Raw genomic sequence first — 12,938 nt, forward strand, 5'->3', positions numbered from 1 at the left:
AAGAGATTTTGGTTCTGAAGAGCAGCAACATACTAATATTACTATATTTTCACTGCCATGCAAAAACCTTGTCTCTCATTTTTATTGTTTTCATGATTTGAAATTTATTGACTGTTTATTGACGGTTTATATGAGGATATATATGTAAAGAGGGGTTTATATGAGGATATATATGTAAAGAGGGGTGTATATGAGACTATATAAGGATATATATGTAAAGAGGGGTTTATATGAGGATATGTATGTACAGAGTGGTTTATATGAGGATGTATATGTAAAGAGGGGTATATATGAGTATATGAGGATGTATATGTAAAGAGGGGTTTATATGAGGATATGTATGTACAGAGTGGTTTATATGAGGATGTATATGTAAAGAGGGGTTTATATGAGAGTATGAGGATATATAAGTGAAGAGGGGTTTATATGAGGATATATATGTAAAGAGGGATGTATATGAGACTATATGAGGATATATATGTAAAGAGGGGTTTATATGAGGATATAAATAGATATAAAGAGATATGAGGTTTTTATGTGATTGTGGCAATTTTCATTATTTGAGAGTCTGAATTTAATAAACGTTCTGCAGTCTATAAGGGTATTTTCGCAATTTTTGCCCATCTCTGTCTACATTCACCTTTAAAGGCTCTTGCATATAAGATAATATCTGCCTTTTGTCACTGTCGCACACAAACCTTGTATCTCCAACTTTACAAGAGGAGGAAACATTTGGCTATAATGTTGGGTGCCAAAACATTTGCTCCAAAGAGTGTTCGGGGTTAAAGCTCTTCCAGTACGTTTGTGTAATAGAGCGGTGTCCACAAACTTTTGTCTAAAGTGAAGGCTGCCGTTGTGTGTACAGCGGGTCTCTCTCTGGCTCACACTCTTCATTGTCTCGCAGCTGCACTACATCACCTCCTGTCTGGTTCACCCTCTCAGTCTCAGCCCTTCTCTGCTCCTCTCTCTTCAGGGTGGACGTGGTGATCTGTCTGAGTACCACAGTGAGGAATGACACTCTGCAGGACGTGAAGGAGCAGCGCGTGTCTCTGAAGTGCCGCAAGCAGCTCCGAGTGGAGGAGCTGGAAATGGTGAGAGAGGATTAGGGGTTGGAGTTTAAGTCTATCTGTCTCTAATACAGACTGGACCGTTTTTCCTAGCGGTTAACGTCTAGAAGAGCATGTCCAGGACGTTTCTATTATCTAGCAGCGAATCATCCAGAGCAGCTTACAGTTGAAGCTTGTGACGGGTAGATGAATATAAATGCCGTTACAGAAGCAGTGCCCTGTATGAATGAAACTGTAGCTAAGTCGAGTGTTGAGGGAGAGATACCTCATACCTCCTCAAGTGTGCTCCTGTTCCCTTGCAGTCAGAAGATATTCGTCTGGAGCCTGAGCTGCATGAGTCATGCAAGAAAGACATCAGCAGGTTCTGCTCTGCTGTTACCTTCGGCAATGCTCAGGTAAGTCCACCAATGCAGGCATCCCACTACAAAATAAACAGTAGTGCTCACCAGTGCTCAAAGTGGGCCGGCAGCTGCCTGCACAGTGTGTTTTTGCGGTGTACCAGCACTTCTTAAGGCTGCAGTGCTGAATAGTGCCTCCCTGCCAGAATCCAACTACCCTTCATGTGCGTGAGCGTCATTATATGATTTGCTGATACCAACTGATTCCCACACCAGTGTACTGTTTAGCAGATTTTTTTTTACCAATGGAGAACTTTCACAATTTGGAAAAAATATAAATAATATGAATAAAAAACAGTTTTGAAAACATACTAAATTATTTACTTACCTGAATATCTTGGTTCCCTGCCTTTATCAGGATGCCAGCTCACACTCTTCTCCTATAATGCTGCCTGAGACGCGAGACTGCACCCGAGCCCCCGTGTCCCTCTTCATTTACTTCCCTTTACTGACTTTCTGCCCTGTGTCTCTCCAGGTCATCGAGTGTCTGAAGGAGAATAAGCAGCATCTGATTCACACCTGCCATCAGAAGGTGTTCAAGCTGCAGGAGACCGAGATGATGGACCCTGAACTGGACTACCAGCTAATGAGAGTGTGCAAGCAGATGATTAAGGTTTGAGACTGACTAAACGTGGCTAAACGTGCCTTCATACTCCTCTCTCCTGTCTCAGCTGTCACAACTCTCATCAGTGATGCTATCTTGCCGAATGTTTGTGGACACCCCTCCGAATTAATTCCCTTTAGCTACTTTAAGTTGCACCCATTGCTGACACAGCTGAGCAAATGCGCACATGCAGCTTGTCTAGTCCCTGTAGAGAAGTACTGCCAATAGAATAAGATCTAGTAGAAAGTCTTCTTCCCTGGACAGTAGAGACAGATACTCCAACAGAAGCAGGAGAAACTCTTTTTATTAGCTTTAATTTCAGAAGAAACAATGAATTAGCAGGTGTCCCATTACTTTTGTCCATATAGCGTATCTGAGGCAAGTGAGGCCTGCAGTTCCTTAAATGTTTGTCTAGGTTCTTTAGCGGGTTTGTGGTGGAGTCAGTGCTGCACTCTTGGAGGATTTTTGTTGGCTGGCCTCTTGTGGGAAGATTCTCTGTTCCAAGTTTTCTTTGTTTGGAGATAATGGCTCTCAGTGGGATTTGCTGGAGTCCCACATCCTCCGAGCAGTTACTTTTCTCACACAAGGCCAAACTTCAGCTGGCATTGCATAACTTTTCTTTTCCTTCAATAAATGAAATGATGTTTAAATTTTACTTTTTAGTTGGTTTTTGTCTTAATAAATAAGAAAATAAGTAAATAAACACTCAACTCAGTGTTGCAAATATGCAAAAATCCAGGAGAAAATTTTTTACAGTACTGGATGTATGAACAATATGTGATTTCTAGGCAGAGGACTGGCGATATCATAAACATATCAGCTGGAACTGAATACGCATGGCGCTTTATTTAATTTAATTAGCACCATCATTCCAGAGAACAGTTCTTCCACTGCTCCGCAGCTCAATACTTGCTGGGGGGCTTTATACACCCCTCTAACCCATGCCTGGCATTAGGCAGCATGATGTTTATCTGCTCCATAGAGTCCTATTCTGTTAGCAGCTGTGTGTGAGCATGTGCACATCTGTGTCAGCAACGGGTGCAACTTAAAGTAGCAGAATGCATTGATTAGATGGGGTGTCCACAAACATTTGGACATATAGAGTATGGACAAATATGATTTGGCTATTATTGTTCTTTCCTTGTTGTAATTTGACCCAGATTTGCTGATGTAAATGTATTAGTATATGTAAACAAACAGGAGACAACATATATATGTATATAATAATCTCTCTCTCTCTCTCTCTCTCTCTCTCTCTCTCTCTCTCTCTCTCTCTCTCTCTCTCTCTCTCTCTCTCACCCTCCTAATTGTTCCTGTATCAGCGCTTCTGTGCAGAGTCTGACGCCAAGAATATGCTCCACTGCCTGAAACAGAACAAGAACAGTGAACTAATGGATCCCAAATGTAAACAGATGATCACCAAGAGACAGATCACTCAGAGCACAGGTGAGCAAATAGCAGTGGTTTCCTGCTCTACACAGTGCCACCTTGTGGCCACAATTTTTGTGATGGCAGTGTTTTTATTTTTTTAAGTTTGTTAAACGATCAGAAACTCTGAATCTAAATCTAATCTAATTTAACTTGATTATTAAATATTACAAAGTAATTGTTATTGTTTTCAACCTTTATTTCACATGCGTTACCATGGAGACGGTCAGGCATGTTTGTTTAGTTTTTGATTCTTGATTATAAACCTACTCTGGTTTGCTGTGTTAGCATTTCCTCCAGACCCACCACTGGTCCAGAACACACTGCTCTGCTGATAGCGCTGTGCTGCTCTCCGGGCCTGTTTACACCTGCCATTAACAGCGTTTGTGGTGATCGGATCATGTTCGGATTTCACTTGTCTGCATGTAAACACCCAAAGACACGTTGTGATCATATTATGATTGGATCACTAAAAAAAACATTGAGCAAGCAGAAAAACATTAATATGATTAGTAGTTACTGTAGTGCTTGGCTCCGGCAGGTGAGAGCAGTATTACACAGTTCGTTCCCTTGCAGTTTAAATAGCCTTTTGCATTTTCTGATGGAGCTGTTACAGAAATGAGAGAACCGTCTATTGTTCCACAGTGTTGTAGAACCCCCACAGCTCTTCTAAACTGTTCAGTCTCTCAGAGCAGGACAGATCTGATGAGAAATCGTTGTTTACAGGACGTCAGATAGAAATGATGCAAGCATTTGTGTCCTTTATGACGCGGGAAAGTAAAATCTGATCTCATCTGATCTCTTCTGGAGATGCATTTTAATGACAAGTGTGAACAGAATCTGGTTAAAGTAGATCCAGATACCATCCAGGTGCAAAACGCATGTTAATGGCAGGTGTAAACAGACCGTCTGACAGTTGGTTTGCTCTGGTCCGAGTCAGTTGAGGAGTTCGTAAACTCTGAATGAGCGTTTTTTTCCCCTTTGGTTTGGTTTGGTATTTTCCACACAAGGAAAAATCCAAGCTCACCAAAGTGCATCACAACAAACCATGTGAGAACCATGCTCCAACTGCTAATTGGCAGACCTGTCTTGGGCGAAGCAAGACGGTAAATACAGGAAGAAGGTCCTGTGTTCTGGACGTCTGTGCAGTTTAAGATGGAGCAGCGGCAGAGAGGCATCTGCTCACAGCTGTAGTAACGTTGATGATCTGGGTAGTATAGCAGCTTACACTGCTGTTTAGCTCAGACCTGCAGAGTACAGCTGACCGTTGGGTCGGACCGAGGTTTCAGATCACGCTTTCACCACAAACAAACCACCGCAGAGTTAGTTTGGGACCAAACCGAGACCACCTTCTCTCAGGGGTCTCGGGCTGGTTGTTTTGGTCCGCATCTGCGAGTGCAACTACTATATTCACACCCTAATGCAGCCAAATGAACAGTTTTCCTTCTAAGCAGATTCCTGAAATATAACCCACTTCACTGTCCGGCTCTGATATTCAGACTACCGGCTGAACCCAGTGCTGCGGAAGGCCTGCAAAGCGGATATTCCCAAATTTTGTCAGAGCATTCTCAACAAGGCCAGCGATGACAAGGAACTGGAGGGCGAGGTCATATCCTGTCTGAAGCTCAAGTATGCTGACCAGGTACACATACCACAGATACCTTACACTAGTTGCATTGCCGGTCAAAAGTTTGAGAGCACCCCCAGTGTTTTCAGGCCCGGACCAGCCTGCTTTTCTTATTCTACCATCTCAGCACAGCCTGTCTTACTGCCGCTCCACCTGCAGTCAACCCTGCAGCTCCAGGTCTTCTCCTCCTCACAGCTGAAGCTGAGACTTGCTCCAGTGTTAAGCTGCTGAGCTACAAGGTGTGGTCATGCGTGCCGCCCATCACACAAGAAGCTGCTGCTGCTGCTGCTGACTCTCAGAAACTGGTCTTCTGATGCTGTTGTGGGGTTAGACCTCTTCCTGTACTATACTAGGGTCTTCTGATGGTGTGGGAGACGGCCCTCCCCACGCTCCGGCTTTATCTGGAGCCTTTATCTGGAGGTAGAGAGTGCAGTAACACAGCCTGCTTTTATATAGAAAAAGGATTTGTTTTTTTAATGCTTAATTTACTTCATTTCAAAGCAGCTGTGAGTTTGTAACTTTTGTTCCCTAAAAAGTCTCTTTTTATAACATTTTACTTTTTTTAATATTATTATTATTTTTATTTTTATTTCTTTTAGTTTTTCCTCAAAAACTCTGGCAGTTTCCTGCTTAGGTACATTAAAGGTCACTGGACTATTTCAGGTTATTCACTTGAAGAGCTGAACTGTAAATAAAAACTGGAACTCTTGGGGTGTTCTAAAACTTTTGAACAATAGTTTAGTTTCGATTGTTGATTTTCTTTTGATGATTCTGTCCTGTGTGGCAGAACTGAGTTTCAGAAAGTTGATTTAGATCCTGATTCTGATTCAATGTCCCTAGCGGCTGTCGACAGACTGCGAGGACCAGATCAGAGTGATCCTCCAGGAATCGGCCCTTGATTACAGACTAGACCCTCAGCTTCAGGTTCACTGCAAAGATGAGGTGAGTCACAGCCTCCCAGCTGTCCTTGCCTGAAGCACACGAGCCCACAGCACATGTATGGGATCAGACGGCTAGGGCTTTTCACTGAGACCGGCACAACGCTGCTGCTTTGATCACAGAGACAGATGCATGCTTACAAACACCTACACATCATGAAAAAAAAGATAGGAGAGATCTGTGTTGGCAAAGGAAGTGCTTAGAATGTAAAGCTGTTAACGAGCTTCCTGCTGCCATAAAGAGATGCACTTGATTGGATGTAATGAGGAGACCTTGGGTGCTTTCAGGACAGACACTGGTTCATTCACACATTGCTCCAGGCTTCCTACAAAAACACACTAGCTGTACGGCTGCATTATGTCCAAATGTTTGTAGACTCTCTTACAAATGAATGCATTCAGCTTCTTTAAGTTGGGACCCATTGCTGACATAGATGTGCAAATGCACGCACACACAGCTTGGCTCTCTGAAGCTAGAGGAGTATAAAGCCCCCCAGCATTGAGCTGTGAAGCAGTGGAAGAACTGTGCTCTCTGGAAAGATGGATGGTGGTGCTCCAGGCAATACATTTGGGATGAGTTTGGGAGTTGGGAATGATGTTGGGTGGTCATCCATTCAACTTTCTGACCTCACTAAAGCTCTTGTCTCTGAATGCAATCAAATCCTCACAGCAATGTTCTGTCAAATTGTAGTAGAAAGCCTTATTTCCTGGACAGTAGAGTTTACAGTTTCTCCAACAAAAGCAGGATCAGCTCTTGATTTCAGAAGAAGCAAAGAATCAGCAGGTGTCCCAATACTTTTGTCTGTATACGTTTAATAATACGTGTGTGTCTAGACAGTACATGTAACTGCTTTGACTGTTCCAGATTGATAACTGACAGTCATATCAGTAAATAAAGCACAGTTTAATTCAAATATGTGAGACAGTTTCTAAACTGTGTAAACTTATATTGATTATCAGTTTTTTGGAATTTCTGAATTGATGGAAATAGCTGGTATGAGTACCTACGGCCAAGAGTTTATATTGTCTCTGGCTCTTTGTGTATTTAAGTATTTGAAGCTCTCTCAGAAAAGCACCAAATCCCAGTGCTGCCGTTGCGATTCCATCATATCTCATAAAGCACATTCATCAAGCTCGGCGCCCAGGGCCCAGACACTGGGTGGCTTTAAGAGGGGAAACATGATATGACTTTGCTTGTGCAGCTGCACTTCATTGGTATGGATAACACCATTCATCACCGCACCGTTCCCGTTTTCCCCCTTTGTGTTCGTGTATCACAGATTACATACTTGTGTGCCGAGGAAGCTGCTGCACAGGAGCAGACCGGCCAGGTGGAGGAGTGTCTGAAGAATAACCTGCTGAAACTCAAACTAGAAGCCTGCAAGAAGGTAGTAAACAAGCCCTCAGACATACACCAGCGTTCCTAATGTGATCCACCATCTGTGTGCTCATCGGTGCTCGCACAATCACCCAGAGTATGTCGACCCACTCAGCTGTAAACTCCGCTCTGTAGACGTATCCTGCACACCCACCCAGTCTGGCTGCAAATCCTACCTTATCTGAAGGCGCCACTGTTTGCATGTGTTTTCTGCTCTTGGTGAATTGGAATTCCGGACGTTCTATTGTTCCTTTTATCAGAACCGTTCTCACTGTTTACTTTCTTTTTTTGTTTTTGCTATCTAGGAGGTTTTGAACATGCTCAAAGAAAGCAAAGCCGACATTTTTGTAGATCCTGTGTTGCACACGGCCTGTGCCTTGGACCTGAAACACCACTGCGCAGCAATCACTCCTGGGCGAGGCCGACGTGAGTACACTGCGTAATGGAGCCAGCACTCATACGGTTCAGTTTCAGTATGAGTTGTTGTTGGATAGCCTCTAAGAGTTACTAGATACACATCTCATTTATATGAAGTATTAAAATGTTTTAGGGAACTAAAAAGGGAACTAAAAAAACAGCCTTTTATTTTCAGGAGTGCACAGAATCAGAACTTGGTGGTTTTTAAGTAGAGGCCTTCTAATGATGACAGTAAACTGAATTACTGTGAATAATTGAGTTGTTGTTTGTCCAGTCTAGTGATCAGTGAATTCTTGACCCTCTATGCTTGCCCCTCCAGAGATGTCCTGTTTGATGGAAGCTCTGCAAGACAAGAGAGTGAGACTACAGCCCGAGTGTAAGAAAAGACTGCAAGATCGTATTGATATGTGGAGCTACGCGGCCAAGGTTGGTTATTCACACACACACCTACTACTGTTATTATTACTACTATCGCCATCATTACTATACTACTCTACTTCTCCCATTTCCACTCATTACTATTCATACTAGCATTACTACGATCACTGCTACTCCCACAACTATTACTACTATTATTTCTATGTACTACTACTACTACTACTTTTTCTACTACTATTCTTACTACTACTCCTACACCTGTTACTGCTACTTCTACACCTAGTACTACTATTTCTACTACTACTGCACCTATGACTACTATTCCTACTACTACACCTATTACTACCATTGCTACTACTACTCCTACACCTGTTACTACTACTACTACTACTACTGCACCTAGTACTACTATTCCTACTACTGTTACACCTATTATTACCATTGCTACTACTACTCCTACACCTATGACTACTATTCCTACTACTACTCCTACACCTGTTACTACTATTACTGCACCTAGTACTACTATTCCTACTACTGTTACACCTATTATTACCATTGCTACTACTACTACTCCTACACCTGTTACTACTACTACTACTGCACCTAGTACTACTATTCCTAATACTACTCCTACACCTGTTACTACTACTACTACTGCTGCACCTAGTACTACTATTCCTACTACTACTACACCTATTACTATTATTCCAACTACTACTACTACTGCACCTATTACTGCTATTCCTACTACTACTACTACACCTATGACTACTTTTCATACTGCTGCTACACCTATTACTACTATTGCTACTACTACTCCTACACATACTACTACTATACCTACTTTCATTACAGTTACTACTACTACTGTATTATTTTACCTTTCCACCAACTACCAAAACTACTTACTATTATTTCAACCTTCTACTACTGCTACCACAAATTCCATTACTGCTACTAATTTTGTATCTTTTTCTACCATAACTACTACTGTTGTTGTTGTTGTTATTATTACTACTACTGTTATTATTTTTTACACTTTTTACTACTGTTGTTATTCTCACTATTACTCTTGCTAATACTATTACTATTATTATATATTACTTCAATGATAATAATAATAATAATTATTGATGTTATTACTACTACTAACTTTCACTATTACTAGTGGATATACAGTATATAAAGTAAATGCATTTCTAACAGTTTTGGATATGTGCAATAAAAACAATTATTTCAAATCATAGAACCCTTTTGGTATTATATAGAACTTTTTTTTCCCCTTGTTGTAGACCGAGCCCGGTTAAATGCAGTATAGTGTCAGTGTGTGAGGATTCTAGTTCTCAGGTTTTCACCTACACATGTCCTCAGCCTTGAACTACAGTAACTTCTCAGTGCACACTCAGACACGACTCTGCTGGTTTCAGTTTCACCAGCTGCTCTAACTGCTTCTGCAGGTGGCTCCAGCTGAAGGCTTCTCAGACTTGGCTGTACAAGTGATGACCTCGCCCTCAAAGAACTACATTCTGTTAATGATCGCACTGGCCATTTGCGTCCTCTTCCTGGTGGGGCTGCTCTGTGGCCGCATCACTAAACGCGTGACCAGGGAACTGAAGGATAGGTAGAGCATGGACCTGGGCTGATGCATCTCAGACATTCTTGGAAAAAAAAAAGCCTAGACCTTCTCACCATCCATCCACTGCTGATACCCTGGCTTCAGTGCCCTTCCGTTACCATATCTGACTGTGGACGCTGTAAGTAAAGTTCTGGTGGGCCAGTGCTTTGTTGGACCCTCATTCCACCTCACCTTGCCCCACATGCCGGAAATGTCCCGGAATCCAAATATCAAAGACCTGGACGAGCCCTCAGTTAGGCTCAAGAGCATTCTGGGACATTAATCTTTTGTTTTTCCTCTCTGTTTCTGATCTTAATTGGTTTATCGATTGCTTGTTCGAGCTGCTGTGCACACATTTGTCACTTTTTTTTTTTTTTTTTGCTGAAGCACTTTCATCACTTCCATTTCATATCCATTTGTTTCATTAATCTTCAGTCATGTTTGGACTATGAATTGAAAAGAGTGTGCATAGGCAGAGAAGCACAGCCATCCAGCATCACTCCTTAAAAAGAGAGTGGGCAGTGGGCCATCACTACTCCATTCTGTTCAAAGTCCATAGTTTGCGAATTGCCTTCTGATTCAAAACCTAGAAGAAGGGGTGTCTATGAACATGGACGCCCAAATCCGCCCAGTCTCTAATGTTGCTTGAGTGCAGTTTCTGAAGCTTCTTGGGAGTTAATTCTTGCCGAAATGGTACAGTGAGCAGTATTTTAGTGGGAATATTTATCCATGGCTTCTTGAGTGGGGAAAAAAGAAAAACCTGTGCTGTTAAGTGTTTTTTTTATGGTGTGGTCAGTATGGAATACATACTGGTTAGTAAACAGTAAAGAGTCGAGAACCTGGGTGCCCCCCAGTGTTTAACTTCTAAAGAGGCCCTCCGTCCAGCATAGGTGATCCCTACACCGTCCTGTTCCAGATCACTGGGGTTCAGTGCCATGTGGTGATTTCAGAGAGTTTCACTGAATATTCTGGGTGGAAATGTTGAGTGCCAAAGGAAATATCAATGTCTGTAACGGTCAGAGTTGGTCGTGGTCCGGAATTGGACCTGCCTTGATTTAAAATGAATTACAATTAAAATATCTGACCAATCCAAACCAGAACCTCTGAGCTGTGAGACAACCAGGCCAAATAACATAATTATTCATTATTAATGAACACTTTACAGATCCTATGATTAAAATGTGACATGGGTTATTTGTTTCAGTCAACCTTCTGACGATTGCCATTTCACTGTAGATATTTGAGAATATATAATCTGTAAAATCTTTATTAAATAAGAAAAACAGCAAATTTTGGAGGTTAAAAGCTTTGCCAGGTTCTAACGGGTCATCCGACTCCTCTGCTCCTTCAGCAGTCTTCAAGCTAAGGTTTAAATAAGGTCAAAATCCATCACCGTTTGAAATGATTCATTAATTCATTCTGAATATCCAAATAAAACAAAAGCAGAATAACCATAAATAACTTTTTCTGATACAGACTTGCTACTTTTCTTGCATCCAACCTATGAAAACAGAGAAGTTACTAAGTACGTAAGTACGTGACTGCAGGGTTAAGGAGGGTTGTGGTGTGAAGGCTTTTTTTATTTGTGATTTGAAGATGCAGATGGGGGGGGGGCGGTGTTTTGGACGGTGTCTGAATGTTCGTGTATGTCTCTTGAAGTTCTACTTTTGTGTATCAGTGATTGATGAGTATGCAAGAGAGCGTGCAGAACCTTTCTGATCATATGGGGGAATCTTAAAGCATTAAAAACAGTGATGCATTTTCACTATGCCATACCAAGGCTGCACATCTGGAAAATAGGGTTACGATGATGAATCCTGAAGCTTCTTTTGGACCAACGTGCATAAAAGAGAAGGAGCTGAGCGGCACGGCAGACCCAGGACATGTTTTAGAGGTACAATGAATGTTAATTAAACGATTGCACCTTTTGCTGTGCTTTTGTTTGGCCATGGCCTTATTTATTGTTTACTCCCTAAAGCTTCCTTGTGCTTTGGGTTTAGGTTTAGGTGTCTGAGTAGACCTGACTTCACTGGCTGTTGCCTTTTTTTCCCCTCCCTCTCCGAGCAGGGAGAGGATATGAGTCATGAACTGTATCTGAATCCCCTCTCATACATCTTGGGGCTCATTTACACATGCCTGTCTAGTGTGTAGTGAGCACCTTCTCAATGGTCTAACAGCGTCACAGCAAGCCCCAGAGAACCAAGGATCTTGCCTAGTGTGCCGGAGACGGAGTGTACCTTTGTAAATTGCACACTCGTACATGACCTACACATATGTCCAAATATTTGTGGACACCCCTTGTGTATTGAACACATTTAGGTACTTTAAGTGGCACTCTTTGCTGACACTGATGTGCAAATGCACACACAAACACACAGCTTGTCTAGTCCCTGTAGAGAAGAAGTACTGCCAATAGAATAGGACTCTCTGGAGCAGATCAACCTGATGAACCTATTGGCTCCATGCTGACCCCCAGCATTGAGGAGCTGTGGAGCAGTGGGGAAAAACTGTGCTCTCTGGACTGATGATGGCGAAACTGGGGATGATGGAAGTTGGATCCATCCAACTTCCTGACCTCACTAACACTCTTGTCTCCTAATGCAATCAAATTCCTCACAGCAATGCTCCTCCTCCAAAACCTAGTAGAAAGTCTTCTTCTCTGGACAGTAGAGACAGTTACTCCAACAAAAGCAGGGTCAACTATTTTAATAGCCTTGATTTCAGAAGAAACCGTGAATGAGCAGGTGTCCCAATACTTGTGTTCATATAGTGTATAAGGGGTGTCCATGGACGTGTAGATTTTCTTCTTGGGAGTTTTTTAGGCTTTCATTCCCACTAAAAGGGTCAAATGGGCAGTATTTTATTGGGAAAACTAATCCATGCTGTTTGGTATATGTTAAGGTCAGAGTTGAGAATCTGTGCAGACCCAGTGTGTGCTTAAGGCCTTTATCTATTAGAAGGCCCCTCCATCCATACACATGTGGGGCAAAGCTTCTGTATGGGATTTAACTGACCCGTATAAGTGCTTTAAATAATGCGAGTAATGAAAGAAGCGCTGTATCGCTGTAACGCTGATCACTCTTGG

General features: G+C 42.2%; 1 protein-coding gene across 1 annotated transcript in view; it reads left to right on the forward strand.

The window, feature by feature from the left end:
* The window catches only part of glg1b (golgi glycoprotein 1b), a 52,059-nt gene extending 40,271 nt beyond the window's left edge, over window positions 1-11,788 (forward strand). Inside the window, exons 17-26 of the mRNA XM_072695215.1 lie at window positions 974-1,091; window positions 1,370-1,462; window positions 1,941-2,078; window positions 3,392-3,515; window positions 4,997-5,139; window positions 5,965-6,066; window positions 7,343-7,450; window positions 7,746-7,866; window positions 8,177-8,283; window positions 9,696-11,788. Coding sequence (XP_072551316.1) covers window positions 974-1,091; window positions 1,370-1,462; window positions 1,941-2,078; window positions 3,392-3,515; window positions 4,997-5,139; window positions 5,965-6,066; window positions 7,343-7,450; window positions 7,746-7,866; window positions 8,177-8,283; window positions 9,696-9,863 — 1,222 coding nt within the window. The 3' untranslated portion in view covers window positions 9,864-11,788. The remainder of the gene's footprint in view (window positions 1-973; window positions 1,092-1,369; window positions 1,463-1,940; window positions 2,079-3,391; window positions 3,516-4,996; window positions 5,140-5,964; window positions 6,067-7,342; window positions 7,451-7,745; window positions 7,867-8,176; window positions 8,284-9,695) is intronic.
* The last annotated feature ends 1,150 nt before the right edge of the window (window positions 11,789-12,938 follow it).

This window comes from Salminus brasiliensis, chromosome 13 (assembly GCF_030463535.1).
Source record: "Salminus brasiliensis chromosome 13, fSalBra1.hap2, whole genome shotgun sequence".
NCBI lineage: Eukaryota > Metazoa > Chordata > Actinopteri > Characiformes > Bryconidae > Salminus > Salminus brasiliensis.